Genomic DNA, 21,514 nt, shown 5'->3' with positions numbered 1-21,514 from the left:
CCCCTTTAAGGGGGCGTGGTATGACAACACAAGGGGTGTGGTCGTGACGTAACGACCCCCACTGTCCGCTCCAAACCTTCGGAACAAAATGTTCTGAACAACGGGGCAGCGGAGTACCCATTTCCTGGTTGTCATACTGGTGATCACATGACCCAGCTGCAGTAATGAAATGTATAGCTGCAGCTGAGCTGGGAATGAGAAGTGTGGGTATTGCAGCACCTTCTTGGAGACCTCCAGATTAGAGTCTGCTGACTTATTACTGCCATTACCACAATGCTTTTGCTGCGAGCTAGTGAGTAGGATTAGCGGCTGTAGCTTATATTGCGTTCTTAGCATGCACCACCTTAGGCACAGAAACTATTAACTTGTGTTCTAGCAGCTAGATATGAGGATCGAGGTTTTACTTTGTAGGGTTTCTTCAGCTGTAGAACGAGATGAGGAATAGACATTTCATAGCTTTATTAATGTGATCATGTGACCTCATTCCTGGCATAGCATCTGCCAGGCTCATGGCATCGCTCCAGCCCTGTATCTGATCACATGCTGTTCTTGTGCAGGGATCAGTTTTTTTTTTTTCTCAGAAGGCGAGGATGTCTTCCCAGGCTTTTTAGGGTACGTTCCCAAAAAATAGTGACTCTGCAGTTTACGGACTAAATTAACTGCATTTGCATTAAAGGGGTACTCCACTGGCAAAACATTTTTCTCTAAATAAACTGGTGCCAGAAAGTTAAACAGATTTGTAAATAACTTCTATTTAAAAAAACGTAATCCTTCCAGTACTTATCAGCTGCTGTATGCTCCACAGGAAGTTGTTTTCTTTTTCAATTTCCTTTCTGTCTGACCACAGTGTTCTCTGCTGACACCTCTGTCCATTTTAGGAACTGTCCAGAGTAGAAGCAAATCCCCTAGCAAACCTTTCCTGCTCTGGACAGTTCCTGATATAGACAGAGGTGTCAGCAGAGAGCAAGATAGAAAGGAAATTCAAAAAGAAAAGAACTTCCTGTGGATCATACAGCAGCTGATAAGTACTGGAAGGATTAAGATTTTTAAATAGAAGTTATTTACCGTTCTGTTAAACTTTCTGGCACCAGTTTATTTTTATAGAAATGTTTTCCAGTGGAGTACCCCTTTAAATACTTGGTTCAAGGCTCTGTTTACTTAGGACTTCTGTTCCTAAAGAAGCTGTGATCTCTTTGTAACGTTCAGGTGTCGGTCGTGGACTTGAAATCTATGACAGCAAATGTGCTATTCTTGCTTTCATGAATACCAGAATGCCTAAGGCAGTGGTCTCAAACTGTGGCCCTCCAGATGTTGCCAAACTTCAACTCCCAGCATGCCCGGACAGCCAACGGCTGTCTGGGCATGCTGGGAGTTGAAGTTTGGCAACATATGGAGGGCCACAGTTTGAGACCACTGGGCTAAGGGGAACCTACAGATGCCAGGCCTAATTACATTACAGCAGTAACAAACATGCGGCATGTAAATGTGTATACAAGAAATCAGTGGTCAGTACTTCCATTAGATACATTTTGCAGATCGTAGTGTATACTACCTCGAATAGGCCCATATGTTAGTATTAAAGGGGTTATCCAGGAAAAAACTTTTTTTTTTATATATATATATCAACTGGCTCCAGAAAGTTAAACAGATTTGTAAATTACTTCTATTAAAAAATCTTAATCCTTTCAGTACTTTTGAGCTGCTGAAGTTGAGTTGTTCTTTTCTGTCTAAGTGCTCTCTGATGACACGTGTCTCGGGAACCGCCCAGTTTAGAAGCAAATCCTCATAGCAAATCTATTCTACTCTGTGCAGTTCCTGAGACAAGCAGAGATGTCAGCAGAGAGCACTGTTGCCAGACAGAAAACAACAACTCAACTTCAGCAGCTCATAATTATTGAAAGGATTAAGATTTTTCAATAGAAGTAATTTACAAACCTGTTTAACTTTCTGGAGCCAGTTGATATAAGAAAAAAAGTTTTTTCCTGGAATACCCCTTTTAAGGGGAACTCTGGTGGAAAACTGGTGCCAAAAAGTTAAAAAGATTTGTAAATAACTTCTATTAAAAAATCTTTACCCTTCCAGTACTATTTAGCAGCTGTAAGCTACAGAGGAAATTCTTTTCTTTTTGAATTTCCTTTTAGTCTTGTCCACAGTGCTCTCTGCTGACACCTGATGCCCATATCATGAACTGTCCAGAGCAGGAGAAAATCCCCATTGCAGACCTCTGCTGCTCTGGACAGTTCCTGACACGTACAGAGGTGTCAGCAGAGAGCACTGTGGACAAGGCAAAAAAAACAATGAAATTCAAAAAGAAAATAATTTCCTCTGTAGCATACAGCTGCTAAAAAATACTGGAAGGGTAAAGATTTTTTTAATAGAAGTCATTTACAAATCTGTTTAACTTTCTGGAGCCAGTTGATTTAAAAAAAAAAAAAAAAAAAAAGTTTTCCACCGGAGTACTCCTTTAAGCTGTAGGATTTCCCTTGGTATGTGTTGCCTTGCTAGACTTGATGCAGCCATGCCTGACCCTTGTGGAATATTAATGGCCGTCATGTAACTCAACACTTCAATAAGATATTTAAAGCTCCAGTCTATTACACAGACCTCTCAGGTTTAGGTTACCTGGTATCTCTGGCTTCCGGACATTGCCAGCTGTAAAACAGTGAAGTGAGCCTTAAAGGTGAAGATTTAGTCTCACAATGGACACCTGAGCTTTTCACATGTTTAAATGAAGACCATACATATGAGGTCATGTATCACATTAATATTGTGTAAATAAATAAAATAACTACCGTATTTTTCGCCCTATAGGACGCACCGGCGTATAAGACGCACCCAATTTATAGGTGCAAAATCTAAAAAAATAAAGATTTTGAACCCAATAGTGGTCTTCAACCTGCGAACCTCCAGATGTTGGCTGTCCGGGCATGCTGGGAATTGTAGTTTTGCAACATCTGGAGGTCCGCAGATTGAAGACCACTGCAGGAGGAGGTAATACTCACGTGTCCCCGCCGCTCCGGACCAGTCACCGCTGCCCTGGATGTCGCTCCATCGCTGTCGCCGTGTCCCCGTCGCTCCGGAAAGTCTCTGCTGCCGGCCGGGTATCCTCGCTCTCCGTCGCCGCCATCACGTCGTTACGCACGCCGACGCACGTACGCGATGACGTGATGACAAGGAAGGAGAGCGCCGGCCATACAGGGGATCCCTGAACGGAGAAGACACGGAGGAGGCAGGTAAGGTCCCCCCCGGTGTCCTGTAAGCACTAACCCGGCTATTCAGTCGGGCTGTTCGAGACCGCCGCGATCTCACCGCGGCGGTCCCGAACAGCCCCACTGAACAGCCGGGTTAGTGTCACTTTCCCTTCAGACGCGGCGGTCAGCTTTGATCGCCGCGTCTGAAGGGTTAATACAGGGCATCACCGCGATCGGTGATGTCCTGTATTAGCCGCGGGTCCCGGACGTTTATGGCCGCCGGGACCGACCCGATAGGGGTGTATTCGCCGTATAAGACGCACCGACTTTTCCCCCCCAGTTTTGGGGAAGAAAAATTGGGTCTTATACGGCGAAAAATACGGTACTTTCAGGTGTCTGTGCACTAAAATGTTTGTTTGCCCATTAAGTTCTTAAAGGGGTACTCCAGTGGAAATCTTTTTTTTAAATCGACTGGTTCCAGAAAGTTAAACAGATTTGTAAGTTACAAAAACGAGCCTCCATTTTTTGACCAAGAGTGCTGCTGCAACCTTCTTTTTTGTATACTCTGTATCTGCCACAGCAGCGTGCACCCGTGTATTAGGTAGTTGTGCTGGCTATGTTTCTTTTTGTTTTTGCTTTGCAATTTAGGGGAAGTGGCACCCTCTGTGGCCGTGCACCCCTCCCTGTTTCACAGGAGGTTTTTTAAATTGATTGTGGATCCAGCATGTCACCCAGTCAGAGGCTATATGCCCAGCAGAGTGAAATGAGTGTTAGGGTCCCATCCCAAATTAGGCCACCTCTGCGTGGTGGATGGGGGGGGGGGGAGACACGTTTTGATCAAAAAGTGCGCTAAGAGCCTCCATTTTTCGACCAAGAGTGCTGCTGATACCTTCTTTTTTGTACTCTGCATTTGCCACAGCAGCGTGCACCCGTCTATTAGGTAGTTGTGCCGGCTAATTTTCTTTTTAGATTTGTAAATTACCTCTATATAAAAAATCTTAATCCTTCCAGTACTTATCAACTGCTGACAGAAGTTCTTTTTTCTTTTTGAATTTCTTTTCTGTCTGACCACAGTGCTCTCTGCTGACACCTCTGTCCGTGTCAGGAACTGTCCAGAGCAGGTGCAAATCCCTATAGCAAACCTCTCCTGTTCCGGACAGTTCCCGACACGGACAGAGGTGTCAGCAGAGAGCACTGTGGTCAGACTGAAAAGAACTATATAATTTCCTCTGTAGTATAAAGCAGCTGATAAGTACTGGAAGGGTACACATTTTTATATAGAAGTAATTTAAAAATCAGTTTAACTTTCTGGCTCCAGTTGATAAAAAAAAAAAAAAATTTGTTTTCCATCGGAGTACCCCTTTTAACATTCTCACTAAAATTCTGAGTCTCCTTAAAGAAAACCAACAATCCATATGGAGATGTTTGGCAATGATTCCTTTAAAAACACACATTTATCTCCAAAAAGAGGAACGTATCTTGTTAGTCACTGATTGGAAACACTGCTAGATACCGAACCAATGTGCCTCCAGCTGGTGCACTACTACAACTCCCAGCATGCTCGGAGAGCCTTTGGGCAACGGAAATATAATCTTTTAAGACAACCATACAAATGAGTGGGTCTGCTCATAGAGATTGGGTTGACAAGAACAGCCGGCAGTACTCCTTACTAGGGATCGACCAATATCGTTTTTTTAGGGCAGATACTCTGTGGAGGTTAGGGCCAATAGCCGATAACTTATATCTATATTCCGGTATAAATTATCGGGTTTAAATCAATGAACTGCAGCGGCTTTTGCGGTGCCAGAGACTGCCTGTCCTGAGTCCTATCACTGACACCGCATCCCCCCCACACCATGCCGCGCCACACCCCCCACCGCCCCGCCCAGAGACCACCACCGCCGCTGCCCCATTGCCTCCCCCATTCCCGGTTTTATAATTACCTGTTCCCGGGGTCCGCGACCGTGCTACTTCCTCCTGAGCTGTCACTGTGCGCACTGACGGGGACGTTGCCTTGAGGATGTCACTCGTCATTGCGCAGCGTAACACAGGACGCCGCAAGAGCCAGAAGTAGCCCGGGAACAGGTAATTATAAAACCGGGGATAGGGGAGGCAATGGGGCAGCGGCAGCGGTGGTCTCTGGCCGGGGCGGAGGATTATTGGCAAGGTAATTGCCGATAACGTTCAAAATCGTGAATTTCGGTCGATCCCTACTCCTTACATCAATATTTCCCAACCAGGGTGCCTCCAGCTGTTGCAAAACTACAACTCCCAGCATGCCCGGACAGCCAACGGCTGTCCGGGCGTGCTGGGAGTTGAAGTTTTGCAACAGCCGAAGGCACCCTGGTTGGAAAACACTGCCTTACACATACATCTCCATGCATTGCCTTTGAAATAGCCTGAATATTGATATCATGTTTACAGGACAACCACAGATTATATTCTTGTTTTAGGCCGACAAGCTGCGATGAGACAAGTGAGATGAGACTAGAGATGGGACTGGAGTCTGGATGACTAGTAAATAGTTTGTTAGACCAACATCTAGCACTGAATAAATTTTTAATTTCTTAAACTATTCCGCTCTGCATTTTTTTAAAAAAATTTTGAAAATTATTTTTTTCCCCCCATGGCTTTGTAGTTTCTGAAAATGTTACATCTGTAGGTGGGACACATCATGGCTTGTCCCACCAGTAAAAAAAATAAATAAATAAAAAATAAAACACTTTTTTTTCCTTTTGTGTGGGGACACAGAGGACTTATTTAGCTTTTTCCAGTAGATATCCATTAGACAAAGAGTTTCTGTTGCCCAAAATCCTCTTGTTTTTGGCGTTATCAGATGGGCATTAACTGATTTGTTATAGATGCCTGCACAACTTTTTGGGGGGCACTGCTCTTTTTACTTTCCCAGAATTTGTCCAATCATGATCTGCATGCAAAGACATTTACTTTTCTGACACGTTAGTGAACTGACAGCAGAATGTTGCTTAAAGTTGTCATATTACAGAAATAAAATAATGCTTGTATACTGTATGTTACTCACTAGGTCATGCAGATTATTTAGATGTGTTTTATGTGTCTTAACTCCCAAATCCCTTTTGTTCTGCTGCTCACTCATTCTGACATCCACTGCTCAGGAAGGGGCGTGTCTAAGGCAAGCCCTCACCATGTATTCACTTCCTCTCTGAGTCTGTTGTGCTATGTTGGGTCTCCTTATCCAATCACTGCAGGCTGCTTTGTAACCCCCATCGCTCTGTTTTCAGACAGTCTAATAGAGTCCTGCCCTTACTTAAAGGGGTACTCCGCCCCCCAGACATCTTATCCCCTAAGATGTCTGATCGCGGGGGGTGTTATATTGGCTGCGGCACCCTTGACATCCTGTGCACGGAGCGAACTTTCGTCACACCCCCTCCCATAGACTTGCATTGTGGGGGTGTGGCCAGGACGTCACCAGCGGGGTGCGGCCGTGATGTCACGAGCCTCCGCCTTGCATCGCTAGTCATCCGGCACGGAGCAAAGTTTGCTCCGTGCACCACATGTCAGGGGTGCCACAGCGGACATCGCGGGGGACCTCAGTGGCCGGACCCCCGCGATCAGAAATCTTATCTCCTAACATTTGGATAGGGGATAAGATGTCTAGGGGCGGAGTACCCCTTTACTGGGTCAAAGCTAATGCTGCAGCTGGACAAGTTTTATGTTCAGAATTATATGGTTTTTATAAACAATGATTTCTATGAAAAGGATATCCTTATTCTTTCTGAATCAAAAAAAGATTCCTGTGCTGAAACTCCAATAGCTTTCAATGAGAGCATCAAAGTGGAACTGCGTGGTAAAAAGGGACAGGTCACTTCTGATTTTCCATTCAGTTCCCCATCTCCAAGTTATGTGGTCTATGTGCATGTGAACAAACCCTTGTCATAATCCAATTGCTGCGACTGATGCAGGGGTGCCAATTTTTATATTCCTTAAACTAGCAGTGCCAGTGGTGGGAATCTACTTAAGCACAATTGTATGAAATATTTAGCGAATATGTAAAAAAAAAAATAAATAAATAAAAAAAATAGGGAAAAAAAGGCCCTTTAACATTAAAAGTAGTGTATGTTGAAGAGTTTCTCCATTAACAACACTTATCTATAGGATATGTGAGAAGTGTTTGATCAGTAAGGAGTACCACTGATCACGATCACTTTTCTTAATAGACTGATAAAGATAGCAGAGTACTGAATAACTCAGGCCTCTCATTCTTGGAATAGGTGGGGGTTTTAGTACTTATGTCCCCAGCAGTCATGGTTCTTGTACTTCTTTGCATTTTACAGTGTTTACATTTTATTCTTTAAAGGGGTGCTCCACTCCCCAGCATTTGGAACATTTAGTTCTGAATGCCGTAAGCGGGATTCGAGGGTCGCCCAGCCCCTTGTGCCGTCACGCCCCGCCCCTTGTGCCGTCACGCCCCGCCCCTTGTGCCGTCACGCCCCGCCCCTTGTGCCGTCACGCCCCGCCCCTTGTGCCGCCACGCCCCGCCCCTTGTGCCGCCACGCCCCGCCCCTTGTGCCGCCCCGCCCCTTGTGCCGCCCCGCCCCTTGTGCCGCCCCGCCCCTTGTGCCGCCCCGCCCCTTGTGCCGCCCCGCCCCTTGTGCCGCCCCGCCCCTTGTGCCGCCCCGCCCCTTGTGCCGCCCCGCCCCTTGTGCCGCCCCGCCCCTTGTGCCGCCCCGCCCCTTGTGCCGCCCCGCCCCTTGTGCCGCCGCGCCCCTTGTGCCGCCGCGCCCCTTGTGCCGCCGCGCCCCGCCCCTTGTGCCGCCGCGCCCCGCCCCTTGTGCCGTCGCGCCCCGCCCCTTGTGCCGTCGCGCCCCGCCCCTTGTGCCGTCGCGCCCCGCCCCTTGTGCCGTCGCGCCCCGCCCCTTGTGCCGTCGCGCCCCGCCCCTTGTGCCGTCGCGCCCCGCCCCTTGTGCCGTCGCGCCCCGCCCCTTGTGCCGTCGCGCCCCGCCCCTTGTGCCGTCGCGCCCCGCCCCTTGTGCCGTCGCGCCCCGCCCCTTGTGCCGTCGCGCCCCGCCCCTTGTGACGTCGCGCCCCGCCCCTTGTGACGTCGCGCCCCGCCCCTTGTGACGTCGCGCCCCGCCCCTTGTGACGTCGCGCCCCGCCCCTTGTGACGTCGCGCCCCGCCCCTTGTGACGTCGCGCCCCGCCCCTTGTGACGTCGCGCCCCGCCCCTTGTGACGTCGCGCCCCGCCCCTTGTGACGTCGCGCCCCGCCCCTTGTGACGTCGCGCCCCGCCCCTTGTGACGTCGCGCCCCGCCCCTTGTGACGTCGCGCCCCGCCCCTTGTGACGTCGCGCCCCGCCCCTTGTGACGTCGCGCCCCGCCCCTTGTGACGTCGCGCCCCGCCCCTTGTGACGTCGCGCCCCGCCCCTTGTGACGTCGCGCCCCGCCCCTTGTGACGTCGCGCCCCGCCCCTTGTGACGTCGCGCCCCGCCCCTTGTGACGTCGCGCCCCGCCCCTTGTGACGTCGCGCCCCGCCCCTTGTGACGTCGCGCCCCGCCCCTTGTGACGTCGCGCCCCGCCCCTTGTGACGTCGCGCCCCGCCCCTTGTGACGTCGCGCCCCGCCCCTTGTGACGTCGCGCCCCGCCCCTTGTGACGTCGCGCCCCGCCCCTTGTGACGTCGCGCCCCGCCCCTTGTGACGTCGCGCCCCGCCCCTTGTGACGTCGCGCCCCGCCCCTTGTGACGTCGCGCCCCGCCCCTTGTGACGTCGCGCCCCGCCCCTTGTGACGTCGCGCCCCGCCCCTTGTGACGTCGCGCCCCGCCCCTTGTGACGTCGCGCCCCGCCCCTTGTGACGTCGCGCCCCGCCCCTTGTGACGTCGCGCCCCGCCCCTTGTGACGTCGCGCCCCGCCCCTTGTGACGTCGCGCCCCGCCCCTTGTGACGTCGCGCCCCGCCCCTTGTGACGTCGCGCCCCGCCCCTTGTGCCGTCGCGCCCCGCCCCTTGTGCCGTCGCGCCCCGCCCCTTGTGCCGTCGCGCCCCGCCCCTTGTGCCGTCGCGCCCCGCCCCTTGTGCCGTCGCGCCCCGCCCCTTGTGCCGTCGCGCCCCGCCCCTTGTGCCGTCACGCCCCGCCCCTTGTGCCGTCACGCCCCGCCCCTTGTGCCGTCACGCCCCGCCCCTTGTGCCGTCACGCCCCGCCCCTTGTGCCGTCACGCCCCGCCCCTTGTGCCGTCACGCCCCGCCCCTTGTGCCGTCACATGTTCCAAACACTAGGGAGTGGAGTACCCTTTAAAGACACTGAGTGGGGGAATTTATCATTATATGTCTGTCAAGTTATTTTCCTGTTCGTACGTCATGTGTGCTCCCCCATATTTATCAAAAAGGAGCTTGTTCTTCATAAATTGCCTAGATCTAATTTCTGCTTTTATGGTTATTTTTATGACTAAAAGTTTGTATATGAGGAATCAGTAGCCACAGCAAAAGCAAGAACACGTTCACCTTAGAGTACAATGTGCTAATAGAGTACATTATCCTCTGCATTACAGCAGTGACACCCAAACTCCAAGGGTTCTAGTCGTGATCTAAGTCCTGTTCTGTTGATCCATGGAGGGCCCAAGAGATTGGGGCCTGTAGGAAATGAACCTTAGGTATTTATTATGAAGACAAGTTGTAATCGTCTGATCACCTTCAGTCTGGCTCCTCTTAGCTGTGTTTGGATGTTTATTTTAGATTTAGATCTTCTTGAGCAGGCTCTTTGCTATGACTTGTAGAGAGGGACCACCCTTCTATAACATCACTATGACCTAATGATCTATTATTGAGAAACATCACCTTTTAAGTATTATGTCTGTTTTCCAGAGCCTGACTTTGTAGCAGATGGTCATGTTGGTGCTGTTTTGCCCAGTCCAGGTGTAATGATAAATGGCCTTGATGGCTGAGGATGTTTTCCTTGTGGGTGCAGCAGCTCATGACATCTGTCCTATTTCCATCTCTCCATCTGTGGCTATCCTCCCTCCCCATCCTCTCTGGTGAAGAGCACAAGCTGTAGAGACCTCTTGCTTTTCTTCCCTTTCTTCCCTGAAGACACCTTCTCTTCCTGCTAGCCACCTCCCATCCTCTCACCTCGTGATCGCTGCCTAACCAACCGTGTTTCTTTTTTACAGCATAATACCCCTGGACTTGTTGTGGTGATGGTAAACTTAGCCGTGGTAATTGAAACTTTCTGTTCAGACTGATTACCTTTTTTGTCATCAGTGCACCAATGTTAGGCTTCCTCTCTCTTTTCTGTTCTGTCGTAGCGTTCATATATTGCTTGGACCGTCCTTTCTTCCTCTGTCTTTCCATGCACACTTGTCTGGTCCTTGTCCATTATAAGGGACATGTTGAAGGGGGCGATGTGTTTTTTTTATTTTGTGTTTCCATTAAAATAAATAATCGCAGCCTACCTTCCGCCCTTCCTGGCCTTTCCTCTTCTTCCCTTCTCCCTTCAGTTTTCTCAGCATTAGCTGAAGGCCTCTGGGAAAATAAATGACATATGAATCCTCAGAAATTCTAACACTGTTCAATGTGGAGGTTGATCGTTTTTTATTTTGCGCCACACAATTGAATACTAGCATTGGCAATAACTGGGTAATGATAGGATGCAGGTTGTGGCTCAAAAAAAAGGAAAAGGACTTAAGGTGTTTGCAATACAGGCCTAAAAATGGGGACAACGAGACGTCATGTTACATAAGGACTGCAATGGAAATGTTCAACTTTATTTTCAGATTGTGTAAATTCCATAGCTTACATTGTGTTTCCCAAACAAGTGTAGTTCAGAAACTAACTAGCTAATATTCAGAATCTGTAGGTACAGTTGTCCCTGTAAAGAGCAAAATAAGAGATTGTTGGCCAAATATGTTTAAAGTATCCTTGTGATCCAAAAAAACTTTTGACATGTTTTTATTGGAGTCTGGGTGTTGAGATCCCCATCGATTGCTAGAATGAGCTGACACAAGTGCTCAGCCAAGAGCTTCTCTCCTAGGCTCGCTGCTTTCCTCGTCTACCTGCAGAAGACGAATTTGATAGTAAGTCTGTGAGGTGCATCTTCTGCAGTGAGGAGAGAGCTGGGGAGAAACTCTTAGCCGGGTTCTTAACCCTTCCTATCGATTAGTGAGGGTCTGAACACTTAGACCCCCCACTGATCAAAATGTTTGAAATGTTAAAGGTTTTGATCAATGGGGCCTGGGTGCTGAGACCCCCACCAATTTCTAGAATTAACTTGGAGTGCTTAACAAAGCACCGTCTCCCTGCGATCCCTTTACTGCATGAGAAGGGTTCTATAGAAAGTCTGTCTGCCTCCCGCAGTTAGGAGAGAGATTGAGAAAAACAGCACTCTGCTCAGTGCTTCCCCCTGTTCTTTCTAGCTATTATCAGGGGTCTCGGCACACAGACCATTCATTTTTTTTTTTTTTTTTTTTTCAATTGACAGCACTAAAAACTCTCACTATGTCTTTCTTAGTGTGAAATGGAAGTAGATACATAGGTAATGGCCTTTAAATTATCCATCTACTATTTTGCTGCCTGATCGGACGTATATTACAAATATACATATAATGGTATCATCTACATTGTATAAAAAGTTTTTAACGACAGGTACACTTTTTTTTTTAAAAAGAAACCTAATTAAAATGGAAGATGCCAAGAACTCCCACAATTCAATTCTCAAAAAACAAGTTTAGAGGGATAAATGCTGTGGTTGACGTTCATCTGAAATGCTATGCTGAGGACATTTCTAGTTATGCGGATAGCTAAAGGTAATAGGAACTTTAGACTACGGCCTTTTAAAACTAGGTTGTGTGGTGTAGTAAAGTAAAGTTGGTCACAGATTTTAGATTTTAGACCATTTTCTGCTAATCATTGGCACCTTTTCCTGATACGACTGTCACCCTCATATCAAGTTAGAATGGCAATACCAGAATGAAGTTGTCACACCTGTCTTAATGCTTCAACAAATAAAACTTTGACGATTGTGTAACTTTCAAAGATACACTGGGTACAATTTGTACCTAGGACAAAGGATACTTTTCACCCCAAGGTCTTTCAGTCCATGTCCTAGATGTAAACAGGAGTTTGTAGGGCAGAACAATGGTACGTGATCTAATCTGACATATTTATTGCATGTTCAGGCTTGCATATTATATCTGGCTTGGTTACCATGTCTTAGTGTAGAACATCTGATTTCCAGTAAAAAAATAAAAAATAAATAAAAATAAGTTGAACATCTCCATTAAAATGTCCTTCTTCAATTTTTTTATTTTTTTTAAATGACAATGCTTTCAAGATGTGCTAGATCTTCCAAGATCCAAATGCCAGAACCCTTGGCTGGTTTTGCCAGGGGAATCTATGACCAACTGGGTATTTACCCTGCAGCAGCCAAAATGTTACATGACCTTCCATGTAATATAATGAATAGAGAAGCTGTCTATTCTAGTTCATTAAGGGCAGTCTTAAATGGGGCGTCCATCTCTATGATGTCCATATTCTCTAATAGGACATGTGGATTCGGGTTGTCTTCCTAATAGAAACCCATACATTTTGATTATGGTAGGGGTAGGAAAATTGGCCTAAATCATTGGAGTGAATATCAGATCGTATTTGTCAAGAAACCATTTTTAGACTTGGTACACTCTTCAGTCCTTTCCCTTAAGGTGTGGCCACTGCTTTTCCTATATTATACCATTGGGCTTAGAAACAATTATCCTCTATTCTTTGTGGTCTGTACATTTGCAAATAGCCGTGCACTTGTGTAATGGGCCGGTAAAGTGCCGTAATGGTTACTCCAAACCATCACCCCAGAACCAAGCGGTATGAGGCTCACAACTAGTGATAACATTGTTTCCTATGGTGCATGTTCCCAGTGGTGCTTGGTCACTTTTTATTTGCTCCTATGGTATCCATTATGGGATTGTTAGAAACTACAGCTGGCCATACTTCTCAGTAATTGTTGGCCTAATGCTTGTTTAGCCCCTAGCGATCTCCCCCTCCCTTATGCATATGCTTGGCTTGGTGGCTTATTCCCTCTGGAGTAAAAGGTATATTGAAATCCAACATCTGATGTCAGTGGAGTTGTCTAACATCACCAGGTTTGGAAAACTTTAATGTGTATGGCCAGCTTAATTTTTTCCACTGCTAGGGGTGTTCTAAAAGTAAGACATATCCTACTCTCCTCCTTCAGTCCCTCACAGCTGCAGCAACAATGCTCCTTGTCCTTAGCTGGTCTCCGAGAGTATGGTCTTTAAAGGGGTACTCCACTGGCCAGCGTTCGGAAGTAAATGTTCCGAACGCTGTTTTTGAGCTGCGGGGGGGTCGGCAATGCCCCTCGTGACATCACGGCCACGCCCCCTCAATGCAAGACAATGGGAGGGGGGCGTGATGTCAGTCACGCCCCCTCTCATTGACTTGCATTGAGGGGGTGTGGCCGGGTTCCAAACGCTGTTTTCGCACTGCGGGGGGACGGCCATGCCCCTCGTGATGTCACGGCCATGCCCCCTCAATGCAAGTCAATGGGAGGGGGCGTGATGCCCCTACCATAGACTTGCATCGAGGGGTCATGCACATGACCTCACAAGGGGGAGCCTGGGTGAACAAAAACAGTGCAAAAACAGCGTTTGGAACATTTACTTCGGAACGCAGGCCAGTGGAGTACCCCTTCTTAAGGACACCGCTGTGGCCACTGATTGGCTGAGTGGGCAGATTCTATGAGGTCGGGACAACACAAAATCCATAAAAAGCAGAACACTGAGCTTGTCGGTGCAGCAGCTGTGACAACCCCTTTGAAGCTTGTGTTAGTTTATTACTATATGAGGAAGGTTACATAGTAATGGCTTATCTCTGAGTTCTTCTGAGTGATTATAGCCATGAAATATTGATTTTCCTTTAAGTGCAGTTTGCTTATACTGCTCTTTAGTCATTTCTTATTAGCATGACACAAATGGTGTTCAATGAGTCGAACATCTTCAGTCATGTCAAGTAATATTGGTGCTTCGATGAATACCATTGATTATCTTCAAACAATGGCACCTGTCAGGGGGTAGTACACTGCTCAAAAAAATAAAGGGAACACTAAGATAACACATCCTAGATCTGAATGAAAGAACTAATCGTATGAAAAACTTCGGCTTTACATATTTGAATGTGCTGACAACAAAATCACACAAAAATTATCAAATTTATCAACCCATGGAGGTCTGGATATGGAGTCACTCTCAAAATCAAAATGGAAAACCACACTACAGGCTGATCCAACTTTGATGTAATGTCCTTAAAACAAGCCAAAATGAGTCTCAGTAGTGTGGCCTCCACGTGTCCGTATGACCTCCCTACAATGCCTTGGCATGCTCCTGATGAGTTGGCGGATGGTCTCCTACGGGATGTCCTCCCAGACCTGGACTAAAGCAGCCGATGTGCATGTCCCAGATGTGCTCAATCAGATTCAGGTCTGGGGAACGGGCGGCCCAGTCCATAGCATACTTTTGCAGGAACTGCTGACACACTCAATCCACATGAGGTCTAGCATTGTCTTGCATTAGGAGGAACCCAGAGCCAACCGCACCAGCATATGGTCTCACAAGGGGTCAGAGGATCTCATCTCGGTACCTAATGGCAGTCAGGCTACCTCTGGCAAGCACATGAAGGGCTGTGCGGCCCCCTAAAGAAAGGCCACCCCACACCATTACTGACCCACCGTCAAATCGGTCATGCTGGAGGATGTTGCAGGCAGCATAATGTTCTCCACGGCGTCTCCAGACTCTGTCACGTCTGTCACATGTGCTCAGTGTGAACCTGCCATCTGTGAAGAGCACAGAGCGCCAGTGGCGAATTTGCCAATCTTGGTGTTCTCTGGCAAATGCCAAATGTCCTGCACGGTGTTGGGCTGTAAGCACAACCCGCACCTGTGGATGTCGGGCCCTCATACCACCCTCATGGAGTCTGTTTCTGACCATTTGAGTGCACACATGCACATTTGGGACCTGCAGGGGATCTATTTGCAGGGCTCTGGCAGTGCTCCTCCTGCTCCTCCTTGCACAAAGGTGGAGGTAGCGGTCCTGCCGCTGGGTTGTTGCCCGCCAACGGCCCCCACCACACCTCGTGATGTACTGGCCTGTCTCCTGGTAGCGCCTCCATGCTCTGCACACTATGCTGACAAACAGCAAACCTTCTTGCCACAGCTCACATTGATGTGCCACCCTGGATGAGCTGCACTACCTGAGCCACTTTGTGGGTTGTAGACAACGTCTCATGCTACCACTAGAGTGAAAGCACTGCCAGCATTCATAAGTGACCAAAACATCAGCCAGGAAGCACAGGAACTGAGAAGTGGTCTGTGGTCACCACCTGCAGAACCACTCCTTTATTGGGGGTGTATTGCTAATTGCCTATAATTTCCACCTGTTGTCTGTCCCATTTGCAGAACAGCATGTGAAATTGATTGTCAATCAGTGTTCTTCCTGAGTGGACAGTGTGATTTCACAGAAGTGTCATTGACTTGGAGTTACATTGTGGTGTTTGTGTTCCCTTTTATTTTTTTGAGCAGTGTATATATAAGGCAGCAAGTGATCAGTCAGTTCTTAGAAGCAGTTACAATGGACAGGTTGTGCTGTTTCCAACTGTGTCCGGTTGCTCCATAAGCCTGCACTTTGCGGTCTTGAAAATACACTGCCTGCCCCAGTGTAAGGCTAAGTTGACACTGCCTTTCTGTTTAACATGTAAGTTTTATACACTTGTTAATGAAACAAATATGTAAATTAAACGATGTTGCTGTAGGCCATAGAGCAGAATCAGTTTCCCATTGACATTTGTTATAAATACGGTAAATAAATTTGCAATGTATACGTTTTTGCAGTTCATAAAAGCACAGTTGACTACATTTTTGGATTAAGCAAAATAAAGGGTACTGTAACGAAAACTGTGAAACAGACATAAATGTAGTGTGAACCCACTCTAAGGAAGATATCTGACTACTACTTTCCCCATACCTAATGAGGAAGGGAATTCTGGGCTGGCAGGGGCATACATAGTTGAATTAAGTGTTTCATTATTGATTATAAAATATTATATATAATACATTGGGACTGCACCATACCTGTCTTGTATCCAAGGCTTATACAAATCTATAAAGGCACTGAAAGGAGTCTTGACGTTTCACTGAAATAACAAGCCCAATGGTATAATGTTCAGGTGGTGGCCACATTCAAGGTACTTGGGCAACCACATAATAACAGTCTGTCTTTTTACTCAAGGTGTGTAGCGCATGCAGGTAAGTTCCCCCAGCCCCCTCTGTGTCCTGAACTTACATCCCATTGGGATATAATCTAAATTGGAATCTGCACCAGTCTGAGATCAGATGCGGTAGTAAATTGCCTGTCAGCTCTACCCTATTTTATCCCACCCCATTCCCAACCCTGCTTTTGGCTGGTTCTGAGTGGATTTCGGATACTCTTCAAGACGAGAAATATAAAAAATAAAATTCAATCTGCTGCTAGTTTGATTTAGTTGAGTCAATTCTTTATTTGCATCTAGTCTTTTTCACAGCTTACTGGGCATGTGTGGGCTGTTCACATTGGGGTATATGGGTAAATTACTCAGCAAATAACATAATTTTTTTGTTTCTTTGTGTGCCTTCATAGTAATGGTAACCCAGTAGTCCATTGTACCAAATATCATAGGGGAAAGACCATCCCCTACTTTGACATATGCACCATCATGGTGCTAAAGGGGTAAGCTGTGAGAATGACTCTTGTTTGGTCCACTGTAGCTTTCTGGTCTCTGCACTTAAGGCAAGATTGTCTAACCACCCAAACCCATTGTATAACCAATTCATCTCTCTTTATTTACATTGTTTAACCTTAACCCTTATGTGTTTCTTCTGCAGGCAGGACAGATCCTATCCCAATCGTGGTTAAATATGATGTTATGGGAATGGGACGTATGGAAATGGAGGTAGGTTGTCTTGTCATCAGTGCATTTTGTTTAGGAACAAATGAAATTAACAACCCAAATGCAGCTTTCATCCTTTGCTGGGAAACTTCTTGGAATTACTGAGCTGAGAAATGCCTGTTGGGTTGTAAATGAATTCACATAGACTAAAGTGGCTCACATTGGAATCACAGGTTCCCTGAGGGTGTCCTGCCACAAAGACCCCAAACCCCCCCCCCCCCCTTCCCCAGTGGTCAGCTGAAATTTCTTGGGAAAAAGTGTTCAATGTTTTTGCAGCACAAACGTATGTAATATACCCTCTTGGTACTGGTGTCAGAACTGGTCTGACACACATAATTTGGGTAAAATTTGCACAGTGTACTTATTGTCGCTCCTTTCATTCCATTTGCATTGTAAGCTATTAGATATTTTCTTGTCTTTTTGTATCTACTACTCATTTGTAAAGTGCTTTAGAATTAATTGGCACTAGGTAAAGATAGTTTTATTATGTTATAATAATACATTTAAAGCCAGGTGAAGTGCATGGCAATGTGTGCCTCACTCTCCTGCTGTCACTCAAACCTGAATTAGTCTGATTTGGCGGCCAGCAAGGCTACTCACGATTGCAGCAAAGTCAAACGTTTATGCAAATGAAAGGGACTCTTTAACGACCCATGATCTAAACTCACTATCTGTATTCTGTCTTTCTGAGCGAACACCAATAGCTCATTACTCCATTCCTGGCCATTTAAGATGCCATGACCCATTGTGAAGGCCTTCTGGCCAACCATGGTTGTACTTCTATTACTTACTTAGTAATAAGAGCTGAGCAGAATTACACTTCACTACAATATGTTGGTGCTGCAGTGCAATCTACACATGATCAAGCAATCACATGTTCAAGTCCCTCATGGGTATAATTTGAAAAGAAATCCTCTATATTTAAAAACATGTTTTTAAATTGGTACTCTGCCCCTAGACAGCTTATCACCGCACCATAGTAATCTGCATGCACACAGCCAACTCCATGCCAGATTGCCAGTGACCACAGCCATCACACCCCCTTCTATAGACTTGAATGGAGAGGGCGTGAGGTAGGGCTGGGCAGTATACCGGTTCATACCGAAATATTTTCCCTGTACGTTAGGAATTTTTCCCAATACCGCCATACCGGTCCGGCCCCTCCCCCTCAAATGAATTAATTATTTTATTTATATAGCACCTTCAGATTCCGAAGCGCTTACAATTATGGGGTACAAACAGAGACAAGTATCAGACATAAAATTACACAATAACTATTCAAACAAGAGGTGTGGGGATATATTGAGGATATGTTGAGGCCAATTAGAGAATGTTATAGGCCTGTCTGAAGAGATGTGTTTTTAGGCCATGTTTGAAACTATGGATGTTGTTGTTGAGTCTGAGGGATTGAGGGATAGCATTCCAGAGAACCGGTGCAGCACGAGTGAAGTCTTGGAGATGGGAGTGAGAAGTTCAGATTATAGAAGATGTTGGTGTGAGATCATTAGCAGATCGGAGAGAACGTGTAGGATGGTAGACAGAGATGAGAGAGGAGATGTAGGGAGGTGCAGCATTGTGGAGAGCTTTGCGTGTGAGACTGAGGATTTTGTACTGTATTCTGGACTGAATTGGTAACCAGTAGGGGTGTGAATCGCCAAGAATTTGGCGATTCGATTCGAATCGCGATACCAGTGTGGCGATTCGATATATCCCGATATATCGCGATACCGTCTAGGTGACGATACATCGCGATATATCGCGATATATCGCCCACCTGGGAGCATTCATAGATCCCAATAGATGCCGCTGTCAGCTTTGACAGCGGCGATCTAGTACTCCGGTGCACACTTTTCTCATGTTATCCCGTCCGGGCTGCAAAATAAAATAAAACGCACTTTATCTTACCTGCCAACGAGCCCGCGGAGCTCCGGTACAGGTGTTGGGTCCCCGGGCTGTATTCTTCTTACTTCCTGTTAGTCCGGCACGTCACATGGAGCTTCAGCCTATCACCAGCGGAGGCGGGACATCGCTGCGGCTGGTGATAGGCTGAAGCTCCATGTGACGTGCCGGACTAACAGGAAGTAAGAAGAATACAGCCCGGGGACCGAACACCTGTACCGGAGCTCCGCGGGCTCGTTGGCAGGTAAGATACGGGCGTCCGCAGATAAAAATTTCACATCCCTAAAAGAATCGATTCAAAAATATTTTGAATCGATTCTGTATCGGCAAATGAAAAATCGCGATTATCGCGAGAATCGATTTTTTCTTACATCCCTAGTAACCAGTGTAGTGACTGGCACAGGGAGGAGGTGTCGGTGTAGCGGCTGGAGAGGAAGATGAGTCTGGCTGCGGCATTAATGATGGACTGGAGAGTAGAGAGTTTGGAGAAAGGAAGGCCTATTAGTAAAGAGTTACAGTAGTCGAGGCGGGAGTGAATCAAAGCAATAATGAGAGTTTTAGCAGTTTCAGTAGTGAGAAACGGGCGGATTCTTGAAATGTTTTTGAGATGCAGGTGACAAGAACGTGAAAGAGATTGAATATGGGGAGTGAACGACAGATCAGAGTCAAGTATAACTCCAATACAGCGAGCCTGCTGCCCTGGAGTTATGGTAGTACCACTTATCGAGATGGAAATGTCAGGGTTAGGTACAGTATCAGTTGATGGAGAAAAGACAAGAAGTTCTGTTTTAGAAAGATTTAGTTTCAGATATAAAGAGGACATGATGTCTGAGACGGTAGAGAGACAGTCACTGGTATTCTGTAGGAGTGCAGGGGTGATGTTGGCGGAGGAGGTATAGAGTTGGGTGTCATCAGCGTAGAGGTGGTACTGGAAACCAAATCTACTGATTGTTTTTCCAATGGGGGATGTGTAGAGTGAAAAGAGTAGAGGACCCATTACTGATCCCTGGGGAACCCCGACAGCAAGTGGAAGAGGAGAAGTAGTAGAGCCAGAAAACGAGATGCTAAAGAAGCGGCCAGAGAGATAGGAGGAAAACCAGGCGAGAGCAGAGGCCGATGGAGCGGAGACTACTGAGGAGGAGTTGGTGATCCACAGTGTCAAAAGCCGCAGACAGGTCCAAGAGAATCAGTAAAGAGAAATTGCCATTTGATTTGGCCGTCAGAAGATCGTTAGTGATTTTGGTTAGGGCCGTTCCTGTGGAGTGAAGGGAGTGGAAACCAGACTGTAAGGGGTCAAGGAGAGAGTTCTCGGAGAGATAGCGGATAAGGTGGCAGTAGATCAAGCGTTCCAGGAGTTTGGAGATAAAGGGGAGATTTGAGACGGGCCGATAGTTGGCTGCACAGGACGGGTCCAGAGATGGTTTTTTCAACAGTGGGGTTATGATAGTGTTTGAAGGAGGAGGGAAAGACCCCAGAAGAGAGGGAGAGGCTAAAGATTTTAGTTAGATGACAGCTGATAGCAGGAGAGAGAGACTGGATGAGGTGTGAAGGCATGGGGTCATTAGAGCAGGTAGTGGGGCGGGCGGAGGAAAGGAGCCTGGAAACCTCATCCTCCGTTACAGGCTCAAAAACTGAAAGTGATGAAGAGGAGACGTGGCTGGGAATTGGATCAGAACTTTTAGGGGACTGGAATTATCAGCCGCAGCGGTTGTCCCCACATCGGGGAAATAATCATCATCATAATCCTGTGAGCCGCCCGCGCTTTAAATTAATGAGATGCCGGCCGCGGTGCTATAAACGGTTAACATGCCGGTCGCATGCGCTATAAATGAATAAAATGTGGCCGCGGCAAGCCTGGCTTTTAGCGCTTGCAGGGCGAGCAGAAAGTTAGGAGCGGCGAAGAGAGGGAGAGCTGGAGGGAGGGGGGATGAATATTCATAAGCGGCGCTGACGTCAATGCCAGTTAAGCTGCAGAAGCCCCGCCCGTGCCAGTTACAGCAAGATATACACATAGAATAAAACTACAATTGCGGGGACGAACGGCCGGGCGGATCCAGGAAAGGTAGGGCTCATTTTAATCAGCGTCTCCCGCACTATCCAACAGGATAGTGCAGGAGAAAATATCTGACTGTTTTCCTTTAATCGTTTCCAGGGCCGCGGCCGGCATCTTATTCATTTAAAGCGCATGCGGCCGGTATCTTAACCATTTATAGCGCATGCGGCCGGCATCTAAGAGCAGCGCCAGTGGCACACATGATTAGTTCCCCAGGGAGGAGGAGGAAGGGGGGAAATACCGTTAAATACCGTTGACCTCTCATAACTTACAAAAATACCGCCCAGCACTAGCGTGAGGGCCGCAGCCTAGCACAGCCAGCGTTCTGAACATAAACGTTCAGAATGCCGGAGTGCCGGGCCGGAGATTGTGAAGGTTCCAGCGGCTCCTTTGGATTGGAGAGAAGATGTCTTGTGGCAGAGT

General features: G+C 47.3%; 1 protein-coding gene across 3 annotated transcripts in view; it reads left to right on the top strand.

The window, feature by feature from the left end:
• GPATCH8 (G-patch domain containing 8) overlaps positions 1-21,514 on the top strand; it is a 103,917-nt gene that overhangs the window by 60,689 nt on the left and 21,714 nt on the right. For 2 of the 3 annotated variants that reach the window (XM_056548848.1, XM_056548847.1), the window contains exon 4: positions 17,075-17,142. In XM_056548848.1, coding sequence (XP_056404823.1) covers positions 17,075-17,142 — 68 coding nt within the window. Of the gene's footprint in view, positions 1-10,325; positions 10,371-17,074; positions 17,143-21,514 lie in introns of all 3 variants that reach the window. The other variant, XM_056548849.1, reaches the window with a different exon arrangement.

The sequence above is a fragment of the Hyla sarda genome, chromosome 12 (genome assembly GCF_029499605.1).
Source record: "Hyla sarda isolate aHylSar1 chromosome 12, aHylSar1.hap1, whole genome shotgun sequence".
In the NCBI taxonomy this organism is placed as follows: domain Eukaryota; kingdom Metazoa; phylum Chordata; class Amphibia; order Anura; family Hylidae; genus Hyla; species Hyla sarda.
This window is presented reverse-complemented; position numbering and strand designations above follow the sequence as displayed.